The following is a 21,481-nucleotide window of genomic DNA, read 5'->3' on the forward strand; positions in this document are numbered from 1 at the left end:
ACTCTGTTTTCATATAAATCAAAATACATTTTCAAAATAAGCACATCTTTAAGAAGAACTAAAAAATGAAAAATATTAATAATTACAACATTTTAAAAAAGCAATTATAAACTAATAAGAAATGTAGTCTCCACTAGCATACTTACAAGAAAAATTATTATTATCAATGTAATATTTTATATGAAAGTAAAGGGAGTAGGTGGGAAAAAAAAGAAAAAATAGTGCTTTAGTCCAACAAATAAATGTTCTCTAGATTTAGCCTATTGTTTACAAAAAGTTTAATATACCTAATGCACATAAGTAATGGGTTTTTAAATTCGAAATTCCAGAAAACTTATTTTGACAGTCTACAATGCATGAAATACAAAAATAAATTAAAACCACACTAACCTTTCTTCTCTAACTTAAATGAAAAGACTTAAGATGTGCTAGTTTATTACAGATAACTTATTTCTAATATGTCTGAATTTATATTTTATTTTAAAATGAAAAATAAAATCATATAAAATTATATGATCTTTTTTTCATATTTTGCAAATATATAATGCTAACGCCATAAGATTTGAAAGGTTCCCAATTCCCCATCATCACAGCCTTTAAAGTTGCCTCACAAAACCTAGATCTAGATCAAACAATTCTTAATTTATGGTTTGTTTCTGATACGACTTTCCATGAGGCCTTAGCAAGCTGGAGTCAGTAACAGTAAATTAGACATGATTTTATAACTTTTTTTTTTTTTTTTCAAGATAGAGTCTTGCTCTGTCACCCGGGCTGGAGTGCAATGGCGTGATCTTGGCTCATTACAACCTCCACCTCCCAGGTGCAAGCAATTCTCCTGTCTCAGCCTCCTGAGTAGCTGGGATTACAGGCGTGTGTCACCATGCCCAGTTAATTTTTGTATTTTTACTAGAGACAGGGTTTCACTATGTTGTCCAGGCTGGTCTCAAACTCCTGACCTTGTGATCCACGCGCCTGGGCTTTCCAAAGTGCTGGGATTATAGGAGTGAGCCATCGCGCCCTGCCGAATCTGTGACATTTTTACAAATAAAATAAATACTTCATTTTCCCCGTTTTGATAAGTTGTGTTGGCTTTGTATCAGCTGCATAGTTTCAAGGGGTGAATACCATCTCCTACCTTCTCAGATGACTTTGTCTGTGTGCCTGTACGTGTGATTTCTCCATGACTACTTGATTTGTTTCATCTAGCATTTTTCATCATAAAAGACCTCCTAACACTGGCCTTTCCCCACCTCTGCTCACCTTCTTAGAAAAACTTCCTGAAAGCATTAAATAAATATGGAGTCTAAACTCCCTAACCTCACATACAATCCTCTGCCCACTTGTAGCTAATTTCTCTCCCAATGACGTCAGCAAAGCAGCACGTGATAGGGATACTTCACATCTGTTCTGGTTCAGTGCCATTCACCTTTCACAGCATTGGACACTTTACATGTATTCTTTTTGAAATATGACCCTTTTTTAACTTCCAAGATACTACACTCGTGTTTTGCCAGTAAGTCTGTAAAGTGTTAGTCTCATGATGGGGGGTGGAGTGGTCTGGTTTCTTCTTCCAGTATAATATTATAGTTCCTTGGGACTCAGTTCTTAACTTCTTTCTACTCTTCAGTAATTCAAGAAATATTCTTTGGAAATCAGTGCTGTGCCAGTCACCCTTCAAGTTAGTAGCAAACATAAATGAGTACTACAGACATCAACCCCTCTTCAGAGATTTTAGGCACTGCTTAGATGGGTTTATCCTCACTCAAATACCATTCACCTGTTAACACTGACAGCATCATGGGGTATGTTTCCAAGCCATGGTTACCTTCTCATTTCCATACCTACATATCTAACCAACAATTTGATATTTCAGATTCAACAAATACCAAATGGATCTGATGTTTGACCCTCATTCTTCAAATCTTGCTTCTCCTACAAAATTCTTCACCTTGAGAAATGATATCAGCAATGCTCTAGGTGCCCAAGCAAGGAACCTAAAAGTCATTACTGACTGAAGCCAATCGATTGCAAAGGGAGGATTAGTCTACACTTACAATGTGTCGGGAATTTTTTCGTTCTCTTTTTTTTTCTACCGCTGTTCATCCATCCGTTGCTCTTACCCATATGAGAAATAATAATCTGTTTATAATACCTATCTTTTCACACAACTTTTCTGCTTACAATTATTTACTTCTTTTGGAAGATGTTTCACAATTATGTTTTTAGAAGCCCTTGAATTATCTGGTTTGCATTCCCTCTCTGACCTTATCTTCAGTCACACACTTTCAGGTTCTCTTCCAGACATGCCTTTTCCAGCTCCTAGATCAGATCATGCTCTTTCTTGTCTCAGAGATACCTTCCATGTAACACATTTTCCCTGGAAAGTTCATTCCTGCACGTTTCCTTTGGAAACTCACTTTCTAAGAAAAATCTCTCTTAGTTGCAGTTATTTGTTATTCTAACTCATGTTGAATATTGTCTTTCCCTAATAGATTGTGGAGATTTTGGGGGACGGGGGACAGGGGTCAGTTCTGTATTTTTCACAGATAAATCCTTAAATCCTTTGTACTCATTCAAGCGTTTGTCACAAAGAAGTACTCCAATAAACAATTCTTAAAATAATAAATAAATACATCTTAACATTGCAGAACCAGAAGAAACTCATTTTAGAGATGAGGAAACAGTTATTTTGACAAGTTATGTGACAGAAACAAATCTGGGAATATAAACCAGAATTCTGTCTACTTTCTTTCCAGGTCTTGCCTACAAGCTCTCAGGACATGAGTTTCTCAAATTGAAAAAAAATATATATATAGAGAGAGAGAGGAAATGAATCACAGCATGTCTTGGTTACTTTGGTGCCTTCATATCTGTTTTTATTACCTTTTAAATTTTTCCACCTTTTGTTTATATGTATTGTTGGTTTTTTATCATCAACAATTATTATTATTATTATTATTATTATTTGAGACGGAGTCTGGCTCTGTCGCCCAGGCTGGAGTGCAGTGGTGAGATCTTGGTTCACTGCACGCTCTGCCTCCCGGGTTCAGGGTATTCTCCTGCCTCAGCCTCCTGAGTAGCTGGGACTACAGGCGCCGCCACTACGCCCGGTTAATTTTTTGTATTTTCAGTAGAGACGGGGTTTCACCGTGTTAGCCAGGATGGTCTCCATCTCCTGACCTCATGATACACCCACCTCGGCCTCCCAAAGTGCTGGGATTACAGGCATGAGCCACCGCGCCCGGCCAACATTTTCTCATAAAGATAGTAGAGTCATTGGGGGTGTAACATTTAGTAATCTGTGTAAAATCTATCTTTTGATTTCATGTTTTATCTACGTTATCTACTTCATATAATATTAAATTTAATGCATTATTACATTAAATGAATTAAGTTAATTCATTATGTTTCCAAATATATACACTAAATTAAAAATGTGGGAGATTGTAGTATACTGTTGCAATTTTCCTTTGGAGGAGGCTCTGGCTCAGTATGGGAACATGTATAGCATGTTCCTGATATTTGCATGAAATATAATTACTACATACATACTCATTACAGTTGTAGAAGTAGTTTCTGATGTTTCAAACATAGAGATGTAATGAACTCGATTGTACATTCGGTCATTCTTATTTAGATGTGTTATCTTGTAAGGGCATCAGATTTGTCATATAACTAGAAGTATTTCTGGCCTCAAACATGTCATTAAACCTCTTAAAATCATATTTGTAAAATGAGAATAATGCTTCCTTATCCAGCTCAGATTTAAGAATAAAATGAGATAATTAATGCAGAAGTGCTTTGAAAATAATAAAAAAGTCATTAAAATATAAGATACCCATGTTATTTCCAGAGACTTTTTACTTCCTAATTTTAAATTATAATTTGGTAGAATTTATGAATTAATATTAGCAATACAAAGCTCTAATATCAATTACTTTTAAACCTTATAACCAATAGTAATTACTTTTTAATTGAAAGATTAGTCATATAAAACTGCTTTCAATTACTAAACAACTGATGTATGATATAACAAAATCATAATATATAAAATTAACATCAATTTGAAATTACAAGAGGGTTTAATAACATGATTGAACTAGCTAGTTTTATTTCTTTTCCCGTTTCAAAAATATTATATATCTATACTTATACTCTAATATAATAAGACAAATAAATCTTGGTTTCATGGATTAATATGCTGCTCTTTTCCGCATATATGTACAAATAAAGAATATACTATAGATACATAAATATCTGTACATGTCTGCATAAAATTAAAATATTAAAAGTAATAACAGGGAAAATAAACGTAGAAATATGAACAATTTGGCAACTCATGAACAGAGTTAAGTGTTATTTTGAGTCAGAATAAATTTTTTATCTTTACTTCAAGAGCATTTATCTGAATAAAAGTTTAATATCCCTGTTGTGAACTTTCATAATGTTAGTAACATACTAAGATGTAACAATGTAAGCGTTGTTACCTATCAATGGTAGAATCTAACCAGTGTGTTGCAAAAGCTGATTTACAGTGTTCTTCCATTTTATGAGCCTTCTTAAAACTCTAGGTATAGGTCTTTATGGAATTATATTTGTGGCTGTTCCTGCCTTTCTCTGTGACTAATTTTATGTTTCCAAAATCAACCTGCGTGGTCAGGCACAGGTTGGCTCAAATCTAACAAGAATTGGAGCACCAGTCTCCACATGATTGGCAGAGAAATTGTCTTCTTAGTAAAGCTTTCATATGGTCTCAACAGACACTTTTCACATTGACTATCATCAGTCACTCTTACTCTCTATGTTCTCCTATTCATTCGTTTCCCACCACTCCAGTTATGAATGGGGTCAAAATATATTTGCAAATTAAGCACTACCCTATGGCAAGAGCGATGAGAAACTTTGTGTAGGATACGTCACACTAATAATTAGAACCTGGAATTTACATTTCAGTTGGTTTTAATTATTAATAAGAAAAGTCAATAAGGGTTATAAAAAGGTGGTATCATGTTTATTGCTCAGTCTAAAAAGAATATAGTTTTGCTTACCTTTAATAATGTTGGGCTTTGGTGGCATGCTGAATTCATAAACTGTTGGTTCGGAATATCCCAACCTATTGGCAGCTGTAATCTGAACTTCATACCCCATGGTCCACTGGAGATGCTCCAAAATGATGTGGTCTTTATTTCCCTGTACTTTTTTCTCTAGCCATTGGTCTTCCTTATCTTTCTGTGAAAGCAATAAAAATGCATTTTGTAAATATCCATACACTAAAGTTGCACCTTTTTAGAAAAATAATTTATATTGGAATTGGAACAATATACTTATTTTGGATACTGGAACAAGTTTGATAGGCACAGGAATACATGAAGTTGCTGTGTCAATGAAGTCAGTATTATTTCTGACATTTTTCTATATAAAATATGATGTTTATATTAGCCAAAAAGTGGTTTTGTAATTCATCCTTTATTCAGTGGTTGACAATTGACCTCCATTAAGATTTTTTTATTTCACATATATCAGTTTGCTTTTTGGCCATTTTGTTGATTATTAATCTTTATGTGAATGGGAAAATGAAACATGATATACAGAAAAAACTTAATATGTCCTTTAAAAGAATTGCCAGGGACTATTGTTAAAGTTTTTTGGGGGGAAGAAAGATAAAATGTCTTGAAATAAAGTCTGGATATGATTGATAGATTTAAATTATCACTGGTATTTTTTACTACTATCATGTTTTATGACATAAGAAAATAATATACAAAGAAAATTACTGTTTTAAATATATCATTAGCAAAAGAAAATAAAACAATGCCATCCTATTCTCAAACATTCTACACTTAAATACTATCTCACTGCTTTTCTAAAATATAAATTTGACCATATGACATTTGAATTTCCCTTTGTTTGATAAAATTACCATTAGAACTACAATTACTAATGAAATATAAATGGATATAATTTTATAAATGAAATTTTCTAAAACAGAGCGATTACTGGGTTGGACCATACATTAACAATTTCAACATAGAAGTCTTCCTTAACCTTTCTGGCTTGTCTTCCTCCTCTTTATAACAAAAGGGATAGTAGCAGCTGCTTCTGTCGGCTTTTTGGGAGAGCAATGAGGAAAATTGAGTAGGTTGTGTATTTCAGGGCCTTAGAGATCATAACCACTTAAACAAATAACAGCTATTTTAAGATATAACTGTTTCCATAAAAACTGTATGGAAATGAAACATTTTCTCTGGAATCATGTATCTAATAATCTATCGTTGCAACTGCAAATCGTACTTTCCCAGGGTATAAGTATAGATAAATTACAGCCTGTCTAGAACAACAGATGCAGACATGTCTTTTAACCTCATAGTTCAGTCCTATATTATTCTATGTTGAGCCAAAACTTCACACTGCTTCTTTGACTATAAAAAAAAAACAATGTTTTCTCCATTTTTGATGACAATTATTTGTTCTCTAAAATAAAATTATGAAAGTTAAATTCATGATTGCATTCAATTGACAGTACTCAAACATGGAGTGTCCTTCAGAAGGAGGCAAGAAGGTATTATAATTTTGATACCACACTATTATTCTCCTTTTCTAGTTAATTCTTTTTTTGGTGACATAGAACTTTCATTACAAAGGAAATAAACTTGTTGGTGATGTAGAACTTCCCTTACAAAGGAACAGAAAAGTTTGGCCTATTTTGCTATTTCATGTAAAACTGAAGCTATTAGAACCCCTAACGAAGCCCTGGTTTTAAATGAACAAGCAGTACAGGTTATCAATATACACAAGAGGCACTTGCCTTGATTTTTGAAACTTATGAATATGTTTTTATAAAAATGGCCTGTAGCCAGTACTACTTAAGATATTATGAGGTGTATGAATGATGGAATAACTGAGAAGAGAGGTTGTAACTTTTCTAAGTTTATCAATGAACAGTAAGGTTGAGAAACAAACCTAGTTGCAATTTTGAAATGCTTAGGGCAGCTATGCTAAAAAGCCACAGCTATCCCAACACCCTCTGTCTTCACCCACTCATTCATCAATCATTTACTCAGTTAATTGATTAGTGAGGACTTTCTAGAAGGCGTGAACACAAATGACCAAGACATGTGCAGTACCCTCATGTTGGAGTTTACGAACCAGCCCAGAAGAAAGACATGAGGCCTTTGAAAAATGAGAAGGTGCAATGGAGGCACGTAATACCTAATAAAGTCAAGGGCTAGGCAGGTCACCGGTGGGGAGGTGATACCACCCTTACTGGAAATAATACACGCTAGCACCATTTTTCTTTTCATTTATCCTGAGTTAATGACAAGAAGGTGTCAGTTTTTTACACAGCTTTAAATCCAAAAAGAAACACAACGATTTTAAGCCTTAGATGCATAATCACTGAGAGATGTATAAGCAAACACTGTAGTTGTTTCAAATACACTTTTAAAAATTGTGTATCTATATGTGCATTATATATGCATTATAATGTATTAGATATGTGTTATATATACTTATATATAACAAAAAAGCTTAAAAAGTTAACCCAAAAGTAATTTGAGATGATACATTAGATGTATGTGTGTATATATATACACACACACAAACATAACATATAATTGTATATGCTACCTATAGCATATTCAGTATGAATATGCACATATATACTTATAGCATGTATTTTTATAAGTTATAAATTGTGTATATACACACACATATATGGCAAGGAAGGGGTGTATGGCAAGGACACGGAAGGGTGGTATGAAGACAAGGGATCCATGAGGCAGCAGACAGCTGCATGTTCCTGCGGCCCTGGCATTACCTCAGTTATTCAGTACTTTCTATGTAACGATGAAGTGGTTGATGTGAGTAAGTATTTTCGTGGAAATACTTGGAATTCAGTTTTGCTTTGTATCTGAGTGAAGATGTGGGTGAAAGAGCCAGAAAATAAGCCAAAAACTGAGATATGAATTACTCCAGGCCAAAAAAAAAAAAAAAAAAAAAAAAGTATGCTTTAGAGGAATAGATAGATGTCATGTCCTTCAGGTAATACTTCAAAAATATCATTTTTGGAAATTAGGCATTTAAGGTGAAACTTCTGTACAAACACAAGACAGTCTCTTGCAAATTAACAATCATTTAGCTCTTAATTGTTGAAGCCCGTAAGATGATAAATTAAAGGGCCCTCCATCATTCTAAGTATTTGGGCTGATAGTATAAGAAACCAAAGGGAGCTCTAACATGTTCCCAATATAAATCAGTTTCATTTTCCTTTCAACATTAGGCAAGAAGGCATTTTAATCCCCTAATTGCTATTCCTAGGGAATAGGAAAAAAATTAAAGTGGGTGTTACCAAATACTCCCCTGGCATCAAAATCTCAAGTATGCCTATCTGTAGACTGTCTAATTTACAAAGTTTAAATGCCTAGGGAACAATTTAAGATAATCTAGTTGCAAAACGTTCCCCTAGGTAACTTAATGAGATGATTTGCTGAATACGGCCATTATTAATAAGCCAATTAAATGTTGAAGGGCAGCTACTGAAAAAAAATGGTCATTTGCCTTTGGTATAGCTTCTCTTAAGCAATTCTTTTTTTTTTTTTTTTGTCAGAAAATAGCAGGCCACATGGCAATTCAGGGCACTTCTTAATAGTGATTCTGAAGTCATACTATCAGCATCTAGGAAAATATTGGCTATCATCTGTACAGGGAGGAGATTAGAGGCAAGGTGTAAGGGTCTCTGTTTTCTTATTTTCAGGGGCTCCTTGATGCTTTTATTCATAACAAGAAACAGTTTACTGACTCCTTTTGAAGTCTCATGAAGTGTATCACCAACATCATTTTAAATATAAACTGAATAATTTTAAAATGAGAGGACAATAGAGAAGGTGAGCTCATATAAGCGAGATGAAGCATAGATTCCTCTGACTCCCATGTCGTATGATTTAAGATTTTGTATGTATATAAAGCAGGTCCCGGTTCCTGGATTCCCTGGTAGCATGGTTCAGGTATTCATACTTACATGACCTCACAGAAGGCCCAGATAGCATTTAAAACTCCATTTGCTACTCTGAATGTCAGAGAGGTGATTGATCAATCTGGATTTTATATATATAAAAAATATATATCTACACATAGACCTTATATTATATATATAATTGCATATATAGACAAGCATATATTAATGTATATATACATATACACATATGTGTATATGTGTACATATACATATATACACACATACACACACACACAGAGACTGTTTACAGAATTCAAGAAGAGTACAAATGGGCAAACGAGAAGGGCCAAGGGACCTGGCTTGAATAGCATGGCACTGTCAGATTCATCGAGAGACCAGTGAGTCCTTCAGAGCTCTCCTGGGTAGAGGCACAAAAATCTCCATATCAGAATATCCAAAAGAAACAAACAGGTACTCATCATTGTTAGCATGGAACCTGGGACAAAAAGTTGTCCTTTGATAAGGATATTAATCTTAAGTTTAAAACATCAAATTGTATACAAAATTATATATATATGCATATGTGGTGTACGGTGTATATATATATGTGGTGTGTGTGTGTGTATATATATATATGTATATATGTATATATGTATATACACACACACACACCACACACACACTTTTGGAAGATTTAAAGGTTTGAAGATTTTAGCAGAGTTCTAAATTTAAATCTCTTTTTTCCATGATCATAACAAATTCTACTTGCCTTTGTTCCATGTGCTGATGCTTGGTAACTTTTTTTTAAATTAGGCCCCACATAATCTGTTCCTAGTCTCCACCACCCACATAGTACTTAAGGAAAAATAAATCTAATTTTTCCTATTCATTACTTTCTGTGTTCTCATATCTATAAACATTGGCAGTGCATTTTTTCTTGTGTTTCTTATTTCCCATATTAATTATTCGATTTATAATACTATTTATAATATAGTTATAATTGCATAATGAGCTAATTTATTGATTGATTTATTGCTGTATTTGTTCATTCAGATAACATATACATACAAAGAAAAATAAAACTCATTCTCTTAACTCACAGCAAAGGAAAACTACTAAAAAGCTTGATACTTTTTAAAGTCCATAAGTATTTATTGTTTAAAAAAACTTCAAAACTTAAACTCTAATGGTTTTAAATACATTTCCATGTACATAAATAAACATTATTAACTGGAAAATATGTTTTCTTAAGAACCAAAGCTTCATTTTACTTATTTATTATTTTAATGCCCTTTTCAAAATGGCCTTTCTTATCCTATGGCCATTGAGATAGTGTACAACCTCCTGGACTCCAAATTACTTAAGAAGTTCAATTAAGACTTACAAATGCTAGTCCCTTTAGTACTTCCTCACAATTGATTTTAAGCTACCAATTATTTTAGCTAAGGAAATGTATTTAATATGCCAACACTAAGTGATAGGTATGATCCCATAGCTATCATCAAATTAGAAATAAAATGGTGAAAAACTCATGGAAGCATGTAAAAATCTATTTACTAAATTATATGAAGTTAGATTGACAGTATAAGTACAAAGTAGACTTAAAAATAACTTCATGATTTTTTCCTAACATTTCATGAGATTAATATGTTTGTCTTTACTTTCCAAACACATGGTTTAAACTTACTGATTTATTGTTAGAGACATTAATTTTCATGAAGAGTCCACAGAGATATCTAATTCTGCTTTTATTACTCTAGTTCTGTTCTGATAAATTCTGTCTTCATAATGGGTGAGTAAACAAAGCCATGTGCTGTATTACAGGTTGACAGAATAATGGTGCTTCCTGGTTCATAATCTACAGGAAGTTTTACACTTTCTATAGTAGGATATAGTTATTCTTGTCCTTTCCCAGTGAAACCCAAATTAAAGGCTTAGATTCGGTGTTTGCTAGAAATCAAGTCATATAAGGAATATATTGTCAGAAGTACATTGTTCTCAGAATATAGCCCTGTGCACAGTGGAGTTGAAAGAGATGGCCAAAGAAGAAATCAAGAAGTGAAAATCTTAGAGATGTTCCTTGTTTTCCAGATTCCTCTATGTACTTTTTTCTTCATTTTTTATTAAAAATATATTGAATATGTCTAAACCATTTTTCAAGTTATTCAGTTGCACTTTATACACTGTAGAGTTCATGTAGTTTGAGAGCCTAATAGATATCATATGAAAATAACAGATGATCAAGAACTTTTTTGAAGTAGTTATTTCACTTTTTATTCCATCATGGTATCTGCAATTGGATCCTCAGAGCATGATGTTGACAGGATGGAGGAGGTGGAGAAGAGAAGAGATGATGACAAAACAGGGATATATAGAGTATTTTAATGGATGAAACTAGAAAGCATACTATCAAGTGATATGGTCAAGAGAAACTGTGCCAGGATAGCTCTATCTGAAGGCATAGGAGCTGGGCAGTTGATCTGAGATGAGACAGTGGTAGAGGGGTTGCCTCTTGTCCAGTACTGCTGCCATCCATGTTTAGACCGTTATGAATTACATTCTGATGTCTGTTCCCTCTCCCCACCAAGTCACTCAAATTCTCTAGTTTTCCTGTTTTGCTGACAAGCTTCTCATTTTATTTGAATACAAGCCACTCAAATTTTTCAATGTTGTCCTTGAAAAAATGTGAAAAAGTATCACTTTATATTTGATTAATTACAAAATACAAAATATCCAAGAGTGAGCAATGCCTATCTTGTAATACAAAGGATATGGAACCACTCCTTTTATAAAATTTGCCATAGGTGCCTAAATTTCTACTATTAAAACAATGTCCCCTGTTAAAATGATAGTAGCTCTAAGATGGATAACTTAGTAATTGATCAGACAATTATAGTTATGTATGAACTAATACAATCAATCATTTCCAACGTGTTATGAAAAACAGATCATCTAGTACTTCTGGAGTTAGAAAGGGTTGGAAATTAGAAATGAGAGGAGGGAAGAGGACATACTTTTATCGGAGTGGTAAGCGCAGACATTGGGTAAATGGGAAGAAACCAGGCACATTTACCATTAGGTTGGGAGGAGAAAGAGAAAGGAGAGAAAACGGAAGGTATAAGTTTACTGGAGACAAAATTTGTTCTTGTTTAAACTTTATGACTAAGCCATATCAACTATAACTTACCAACTACATGCAAAGGTAAAATTTATTGAGTACCATTATATGAACTTCAGTCCCTTCAACATACTAATTTTATTGTGCTTAAAATCTTACTTATTTCTATCCATCTGTGTTTCACACATAACTTCTCAAAAATATTAATTCTAATCCACATTTAAAGAAATCAATATGAATTTGAAGTCAGATTTTTAAAATAGTAATTTATGTTTTAAACTATGTATATGTATACATAAATATATGGCTGTCTAAAATGTCATTATTTCCATTTTGTGACTCTACTTTGCTCTAAATAGATGTAGTGCTACTCAAGAAATATTTTTGTTTACATCAACGACTGGGGCCACTACTAACAATAGAGTACAATCAAAAATATACAACACGTTGTTTCACAACTAGTCATTGCATTTCAGAGTCCACTGTGGGATTTATTAGAATTCCTTACAAGCTGTTACTATCCCCAGTATTTTGTACAATAAATTTTTTCATCCTAGAATTGTGAGCAACAATCTGCACGGAAAGCCTGTTCTACCAGTCCAATTCATGAATTCTGGCCAAGCCTACGTCCCTAGAAAAAAATGATCTTACTTCTACCGAGTTTACAAATGTGCAAATGAGAATGGCCAAGAGAACTCACTTGAGTATGAAAGCTGGGACAAACACTTGTCCTCTGAAAGGAGTATTAATTTTTAAAATTTTAAAAAATGATTTGATATCTAAAATTAATTATTAAAATATGCCATTCAAAATCCAATTTTATTTTTTATTACCCCTCAGAATGTAGATGTTTGAATTTAGAAGCAGCAATATTATAATTTAGAAAATTGGGGATTTGTGAGAAAATATTGAAAATTAACCCACACACTACTATGGAGCAATTATTTTAAACACAATCTGGTAAAGTATAATTAATTTGGAAAGCACTAATATGGATTCAGTCAACATAAGCATAAAATGCATGTTGTATGAATCTTAGAAAATTTAACTTAAAATAATGTTTCATTTTTAACATATTTTACAGTAGATGCCAATACTCCAAGGTACGTATGGAAAAAAATTTTGAAGAAATTATTTTCAGTGGCCTTTGAAATCATCTTTACTGAAGGCAAAAAGGCAGTGTCCACAGTGCCACTCTATGACTCTGCAACCAGTGAATATTGTTTCCCTCCAACCGCCATCAAAAATCTGTGTGCAGTTTTTAGCTCTCCAAACTTCCTTACTAGATAGCGCTAATTAAACTTGAAGAAAACAATTCCCTCTTCCTCAAGTTCACCGTGGCCATTCTTTGTTAAACGTTATGGCTAAATAAGTCAAATTATTTGATTAATTTATTTTGAGGTGTGATTTTTCTAATAATACTACCTAACATATGATTGTCGGGCTTAGCCTGAAGTTACTAATATCAGATAAAATGAGAAGCTTCTCAGCAAAACAGAGGAAATAATATCTCATTTCTGAAAAGTTTACTAGTCCCATTTCACACCTAAAAATCACAAGATGAAAACCATGAGAATATTTTGACGATCCATGCTTAGAGTTTACAAGACAATTTTAAAAAATCACAATGATGACTATCAGGAATGGAAGGAAGATTAGCTCTTATTATCACAATTACTAAATACACATTCTCTCCTGATATGTTTATAAATTCAGTGCAACTCAATTTAATTTAAAAAAACCTAGTATGATATGATAATAAACAAGGTACTTACACTTCTATATTTCACAATGTATTCCAAAATAGGGGCCCCTCCATCGTCCTGTTTGGTGATGCTGAGTTTAAAGCTCTTTCCACTGCTTGGCTGTCCATGTATGGATGGAGGACTTGGTTCACCTAGATAGGCAATACAACATTTCTTCATTTGCACACATTTCAGATACCTAGATAAACTATATTTTAATAAAAAGAAGAGTAATGTAATCAAAATATATGGTGTTATCCTGGATTTATCATTTGATATTGCCCTTTTGTGATATAATTTCTGATCATCATTTTCCCCATCCAAATTCCCCATTATAAATCTAGAAGTGTCATGCCAAAACTGTGGCCTCAGGACCAAATATATTATTTTCACTGATATGCAAATACTCTGAGAAAAGTACAGCATTGCACAAATGTAAAACTTTATTTCTCTTATTATTAATAGTATTAAATCATGTTTATTTTCTTAATGTAAATTTAGTTTATAAGTGTTTAGTAAGCATTTATTAATAAGAATACATTAACACATCAATCTGTATGGAATATATACCTACCAGTAAAGATACTGACTTGCAATTAGTTAATCTGCTTTAATAAGCATTTTCCTTCCTGGGTGCAAATTTGAATAAAATTTGCAGTATCCAATTTTACAGACCTGTGTTTCAATATTTCATTTTCTTCTAGGTTCATTCATATACTTGCCTTTGATATTCTTCTTCAACATAGAGATAGCCATATAACAAAGATGCTTATATTGTTTTGAATAGAACAGGGATCTACCAAAGTGCAACAATTTTATACGTGAAGGGCCAAGAAAAACAAAGACCATGGACCGAAAAGGATTTCATATCTCTAAACCAGAATGACCTGTTATTTCTTCTCAGCAGGATATTGTCATTTCTTTTTTCTTTTCTTATTTTCTTTATTCTTTTTCTGAGGCAGGGTCTCACTCTGTCGCCCAGGCTGGAGTTCCATAGTGTGATCATGGCTCATTTCAGCCTTGACCTCCCCAGACTCGGGTGATCTTCTCACCTCTCACCTCAGCCTTCCAAGTAGCTGGGACTACAAGTGTATACCACCACACCCAGCTGATTTTTTTTTTTTTAATTATTTTTTGTAGAGACAGGGTTTTACTGTGTTGCCCAGGCTGGTCTTGAGCTTCTTGGTTCAAGTGATCTGCCTGCCTCAGCCTTCCAAAATGCTGGGATTACAGGTGTAAGCCACCCTATCGGGCAGGTTATCTTAACCACTAGCATTGGGCGTGGAGAAAAGAAACTTACCAGACAGATTTTATGATTACCAACAGAGAGACACTCTGTAAGATAATATATTGCGGCCATTTTGACTGTCTTTATATGTGTGTGTGTGTGTATACATATATACACACACACATATACATACACACACATACACACACATATATATATGTGTCAGGCAGTGTTATCCATAGATTTTTATCACAGTGGTTCGGTCATATTTATTATGCTTTCTCACATTTAAAGTAATTTATTTAACATAAAGGAAATGTTAAGTCTTTTAAAATTTAATCTTCACTTTATTGTATACAATTCCTCAAAACATGATAGTTACCAGAACAAGTCTTCTCCTGCAGTCACTGTTGTAATGAATTAACAATATGATTCCTTTTTTGACACTTAAAGCCCATATAATTTGTGGAACAAGGTCAATAGTCAGGCCTCCACAAAAGAACAAAATATTGAACATGTTACATAGACGTTTTTTTTTCTCTCTCCCAGAATATAGTCAAAGACTACAATCCAGTTAATCACTTTTGCAATGAGGACAATTTCCCGGGAACAATTTTTACTGTGTGTATTCTAGTGCACTCTTTTTTTTGCCTCGCTCTAAAGCAAAGTTATTTTTATATGAATAAATCTGAGATGTCACTGTCTTCAAAAACCACTTCACCAAAGACACAATTCATGTCCCAAAAGTGTTGAAACATCTCCCTACATTTTAAAATCTATTACATTTGCAAGAAAAGAAAATGACAAAAGAGAATAAAAAATAGAGATGATTACTTACGGACTGGTAACGTTTGGAAGATTTCTATTTTACTGTAGTCTCCTTGTCCCTTTCCATTTACAGCTGCAACCCTGATTTCATAAGTTGTATTTGGTTCCAGGTTGCTCAAAACAACCATTGCTAGAAGAAAAAAAAAATATATATATATATATATATAAAATTTATTTATAATTTGACAAATTTTAATAAGAAAAATGAATCAAACTATTACAATTCTGAGTGAATAATTTCACTGAAATCTTTCCATAAAATACCTAAAAAATAGATAAGTCATATAAGAAGAAAATGATTTGTGAATAGTTCTCTTTTTCACCTCTATTTTAGCTTTCCAACTCATGCACTTTCAAAGAAAATTACCCATTTCATTTGCGATACATTCACAAAGTAGAAAGTTAAATCTTTTTAATATTCAAAAACCAAGAATGATGTTAATGATGTTAAAATACGTACATTCTGTATGTGTCTCAGGTAGAAGTACTCTGCAGATTATTTCTATAGTATTTAATAGAATCATGGCATTTAATATGTAGATTGGCTTCCAATGTGAGGTGATTTAGTCATGTCAAACAAGTGTGACAAAGTTGAAACTACAGCAAAAATAGTTTATTCTACAATTTCAAATCAAATCAAATTGTTTTAATTCTAGCTTGAAGCATACTCATAACTTGTATTTTCACTCTGAGTTTCTTCTCATTTACAACTCTATCAGACCTGGATTCAATAAGACACTAAGGAAGAAGAATATGAAAAGGCGTAGGGAAATAAAGGTTACTGGAAATATCTGGGTCATGTCAACCCTTGTTATTTGACCCTTGATAATTCTGGATGCAATTACCGATTTCAAAATATTACATCTTCATAAATTCACCTGATGGAGCTACCAGAATTTTATTGTTGCCACTTTCTTTAACTGCTTTTGCTAAAGAAAGCGGAAACTTAGCGAGGCGATATAGCAATGTCTCGATGAAAATCAAAAGGAAGGTATGTTTGGTTTCCACAGTAACTCCAAGCCACATAATCAATTAATATTAGGAGATATAAAAGATTAAATCATAGGTAATTAGGATCATCTTTGCAGAACTATAGTTTTACATAAACCATGACCAGAAACGATATACATGCAATGATATTATAATTAATGTTATTTTCAATAATTATATTATAATTTACTAGATAACATATTCTTTGTATTATATGAGGATACTTAATGAATTTGGTGTGATACTTCCTTTTGTTCTATTGCTTTCCTCAATATTTATAATCACGGTATTTATTTAGCATTTTGTTTGTTTTCTATAGAGATGGGGTCTCACTGTGTTACTCAGGCTGGTGTTGAACTCCTGGGCTCAAGCAAACTGCCCACCTCAGCCTCCCAAAGTCTGGGATTTCAGGAGTGGGCCACTATGTCTGGCCTAGCATTTTGTATTGCAATCATTTAATCTATATTGAATTACTTATCACATTCTAGAAAAGAAAATAATACATTGTTGAATGCACTGTGTCCAAAATCAGAAGTAAAAAAATATATAAAAATTACTTAATACCAGATAAATATTAATGGCTACAACACACATATCAATCAGACATTACTTAGTCCTGTACAGATGTTCTAAAATCAACAAAAAAATAAATTTCCAATTGGCAAAATTTTGTTTTGTATTTCTCAATTTCTCAACCTTATAAGAAACTGAACTTGCTTTTTGGAGTGTACCACCTTGTTGAAGCCTCAGATTATAATACATTATTTCAGATTTAAGGGAGGTCAATTGGGAATAGATCGATCGGCATAGAAATCCAACCAATTAGAAGCTGCAAGGATACCTGGGGACGCCAAGGCTTGAATGCAATGATTTCTCACAGGGTAATGACCTGCAAGCTTTTCAGGAAACCCAAACCCACTTGATAACTGTAGTTAATGAGTATATAATTTAAGCCCCAGAAAAGTGTATAGTTACACTGAAGAGAAGTTGAGTGCGTAGATAGAGCTATTTATATAGATTATGGAATGAGAAGAGGAAATTTAACCAAGGTTGCTAAAATGCTAATAAACTGGAATTTTACTGTCTTTAAGATGAAAAGCCTCTGCTGAAAGCATAACATGAATTTGTTTTGATACTTCCTTTTGTTCCATTCTTTTCCTCAATGTTTACAATCAAGGCATTTATTTAGCATTTTGCTTGTTTTTAATAGAGATAGGGTCTCACTATGTTGCTCAGGCTGGTGTTGAACTCCTTTAACAAGAGTTTAAAAATCACAATATTTTATTAATTTAATCAGATAATAAATGTCTTTAAAAACAAAAGCAAAGGTGAACGAGGCTCGTATGTCCCCGTGCTATCCAGTCATGCTTCATTAGGGTAAAGAGCGCAATAGAACAGACTGTGCCATAACATCACATTGACTGTCCAAAGGCCTAACACGCTTTGGAATAAGTCTTGAAGAATAAACGCCCTTTTATAAAACAGCCAACTTTGATATATAATATGCCTTTCCATATTTCTGTGATATCCTGGTGCTGCTGCAACACCGTTTTAAGAGCATTCGGTAGTTTGTGACTTGGCTGCGTTGGTGATGGCATCCGGTAATGCTTATATTCAATCATATTTCTTAACACAAGGCAAAAGGAGAAGCAAAAGAATGTAAACATACACTCTCAATTGCAAATAAAATACTACATAAATCATAAGTGTAGAGATCATTATTCTAGATACGATTTCTTCATCTTTGTGGGTTAAAAATTGGTAACAACAGAGCTACCAAAGTACCAGGGCAAATCTAATGTGAGAAACGTTGAGGTTGTTACTTAGGTTAAACAATAAAGACCATTCTCACCCCACATACCCCAGCAACAAAAAATCAAGTGCAGATCATACTTGAATTATCTGAGTATTTCGGGCAAAAGCTCTTTCTGGCTTGCATTGTCAGCAATCCCCTTCCTTTAACATTTCACAGGTGCTATGAGGAGCTCTGTGTGCCCCGCTACCTCTGCCAAGGTAAGTATTTCCTTAGTTACATTGTATCAGCTCAGAATGGAATTTCCCTGTTTCCTCACATGTTTCTGTTCTCAGAGTCAAGGCTTACCCATGTACTGACTGAGTTTCACATCACTTGGCAGAGGAAAGGAGCAAAGAGGTCACACTGATGGCTAAACTGTTATTACAGTCCTGGGCTAAAACATGCAAACCGAAACTGGCCAAAGAGAGGTTTTATAGATAACCTTTAAAATTATAGGGAAGAGGCATAAAATAAACCTATTGATGCAAGTTTTACAAAGTTTATATACATGAAGTCAGTTTGTTTTTGAATTCTGAATGCAGATTTTGATATAATAACCCTTATTATGAGGCTTATTAACACTGTGTGAACATGAAGATTATTGTGTGAAATAGAAAAACTCCACACATTGAGACTACATTAAAGTGAGAGGGAAAAGATTTGGAGGAGGCAAAGCCTGGATCTGTAATTTGACTTGCCTTTCTTAAATGAGAGGATATATACATCAAATCATCTGTAATTTACCGGCATTTTACCAAACATAGAGTTTCTGAACACCCAAGGTAGGGACTGAAAGCAAACTACCACTTGGAAAATGAAAGGCTGTGTACTCAATAATAGAGTTGTACCTCAAATTATGAAGTTAATGTAAGACTTTCTTTCCCTAAATCTGCATACACAAATAGAACAACAGAACCTTAAACTGTAGTGTGGGATGGACTCTTGCCTTATAATTTATTGGAAATTCAAACTCCAGAATTAGGAGAAAGCAGATCTAGATTACGAATGAGTAAAAGCTTTTAAGGACAAATGTATAAATTAAGGTACTTTAAAGCTATATTTACAGCATGATTTACAAATCTTAACACAGTTCTTCTGAAAATTATAAACAATCATGATTTTTTCTTTGGCATGGCAACAGAAATGAGTTCTTTATAGAATCTGGTTTCCTGCACTAATTTAATATTTCTACATCATTTATATATAATTGAATTTGAAAAATAACATGTTATCACCTGTCTATAAAGGCAAAAAAGATAAAAAAGTCAAGATAGATTTAAAAAAAGTTTAATTAAAAAAAGGCAGAAAAAATATAAATCCTTTGACCTTTTTTATCAGTTTCGAAATGATCACAGTAGAGAGAAAAATTTGAATTTGAAAGTTCATCCTCTTTTTATTAGAGAACCAGGCTTTATTAAAGGGAATTTAAAATAATTTTTAGTTCCTACCCTGTATTATCAATTCCTTCCCATTGGCTGTCAAGAGAAGCAGAGGTTACAGAATATTGACAACCCTTGCATCAATGACATCAACTAAATACATATTTGGTAGCTAATTAAACTCAGGAAAATTCTAATACTAAATTTATTCATGTTCTCTTTTCTTTCTCAAACCCTGGCTCTCTCCACGGGGTTTTGGTCCTATTCAGTGTAAGCAAATACAGTCTCCCCAGATGTAGAAGTGCTTTGTCACCTAACCCCAATGGAACTGTTCATATTGTCAAGTACTGTGCAACAATTCAGAGAGCTATGAGAAATTAGAAAGCTTAGCAAGGGTAGAACTGATCATTCAAAATAACAGTTGGTGTTAATCTCAGATAGATCTGAAAACACAGGGAAGTCCCTCAAGTTTCTCAATTAAGACAGCTTTTCCTCCGTAAACAATTAAAAGAAGCCAAAGCAGGTCTATTTTTGAGAGAATTATCTGACTGACTTCTGCAGGAGTTAGCAACTGGCAAAACAAAAGTAAATTTTTACTGTTTCTATACACATGCAGAACATTTTAATACTTTGACGCCAGCTGCACATATAAAAATGACTTCAGAGATAATTCCATTATTAATGAAATTGTCTTTAAGTTTCCTAAAGAAGCTTAGGTATGTAATCATCTCAGTTCAATTATATTTTCATTTACTTCTGAAATTTACATTTGCATTTTTGCACAAATTATGTTGTGTTTGAAGTTATCATTACTTGCATAATAATAATATAATCTTAGGTTTTTTTAACAGTAATTTAAATATTTTATGAATCATACTATAACATGTATGCATATATATTTTGGTATAAATAACTTTTATGGATAGATTATTGGTAAAAATATTTATATGGATATACATTTTGATGAACAGTGGAAAGAAAAATTAATCTAATAATGATGCATCATTTGTCTAGGACTTTTATCAAAACAATATGTTGATGGCATTATTTTAAGATCACAGTTCAGCACATCCACATTTTTATTATATATTTATTGTACTGCCTATGTTATTTTCCATCATGAGTATAAGTTATACATAAAAATAAACAATTTAACAACTGGAGTTTAACTGCTGTGAGATTTTATACAGGAAGTACATATTACCCTTAAAATCAGATGGCTTCCTATTTAAATTGAAAAACTTTCCCTTATATAAAAACATTAACTTAAAAACATAACAGTTTCATTTAACAAAATATGTTTCATAAACAATTTATACTATTTTCATTTCAAATATAATACTTCTTAGTATATGTAAAATTATTTATTCAAGAAAAATTCAATTGCTGTTTTTTCAAGGTCCATTGACTATGTAAAATATCATAAATGTCTAATTACTAAACAT

General features: G+C 33.0%; 1 protein-coding gene across 3 annotated transcripts in view; it reads right to left on the reverse strand.

Moving 5' to 3' along the window:
* NCAM2 (neural cell adhesion molecule 2) overlaps positions 1-21,481 on the reverse strand; it is a 561,362-nt gene that overhangs the window by 61,018 nt on the left and 478,863 nt on the right. For all 3 annotated transcript variants that reach the window (XM_007966565.3, XM_007966576.3, XM_037982819.2), the window contains exons 13-15: positions 15,883-16,002; positions 13,847-13,968; positions 5,049-5,229 (exon numbers count right to left, since the gene is read on the reverse strand). In XM_007966565.3, the coding sequence (XP_007964756.1) occupies positions 5,049-5,229; positions 13,847-13,968; positions 15,883-16,002 (423 nt within the window). The remainder of the gene's footprint in view (positions 1-5,048; positions 5,230-13,846; positions 13,969-15,882; positions 16,003-21,481) is intronic.

The sequence above is a fragment of the Chlorocebus sabaeus genome, chromosome 2 (assembly GCF_047675955.1).
Source record: "Chlorocebus sabaeus isolate Y175 chromosome 2, mChlSab1.0.hap1, whole genome shotgun sequence".
Lineage (NCBI taxonomy): Eukaryota > Metazoa > Chordata > Mammalia > Primates > Cercopithecidae > Chlorocebus > Chlorocebus sabaeus.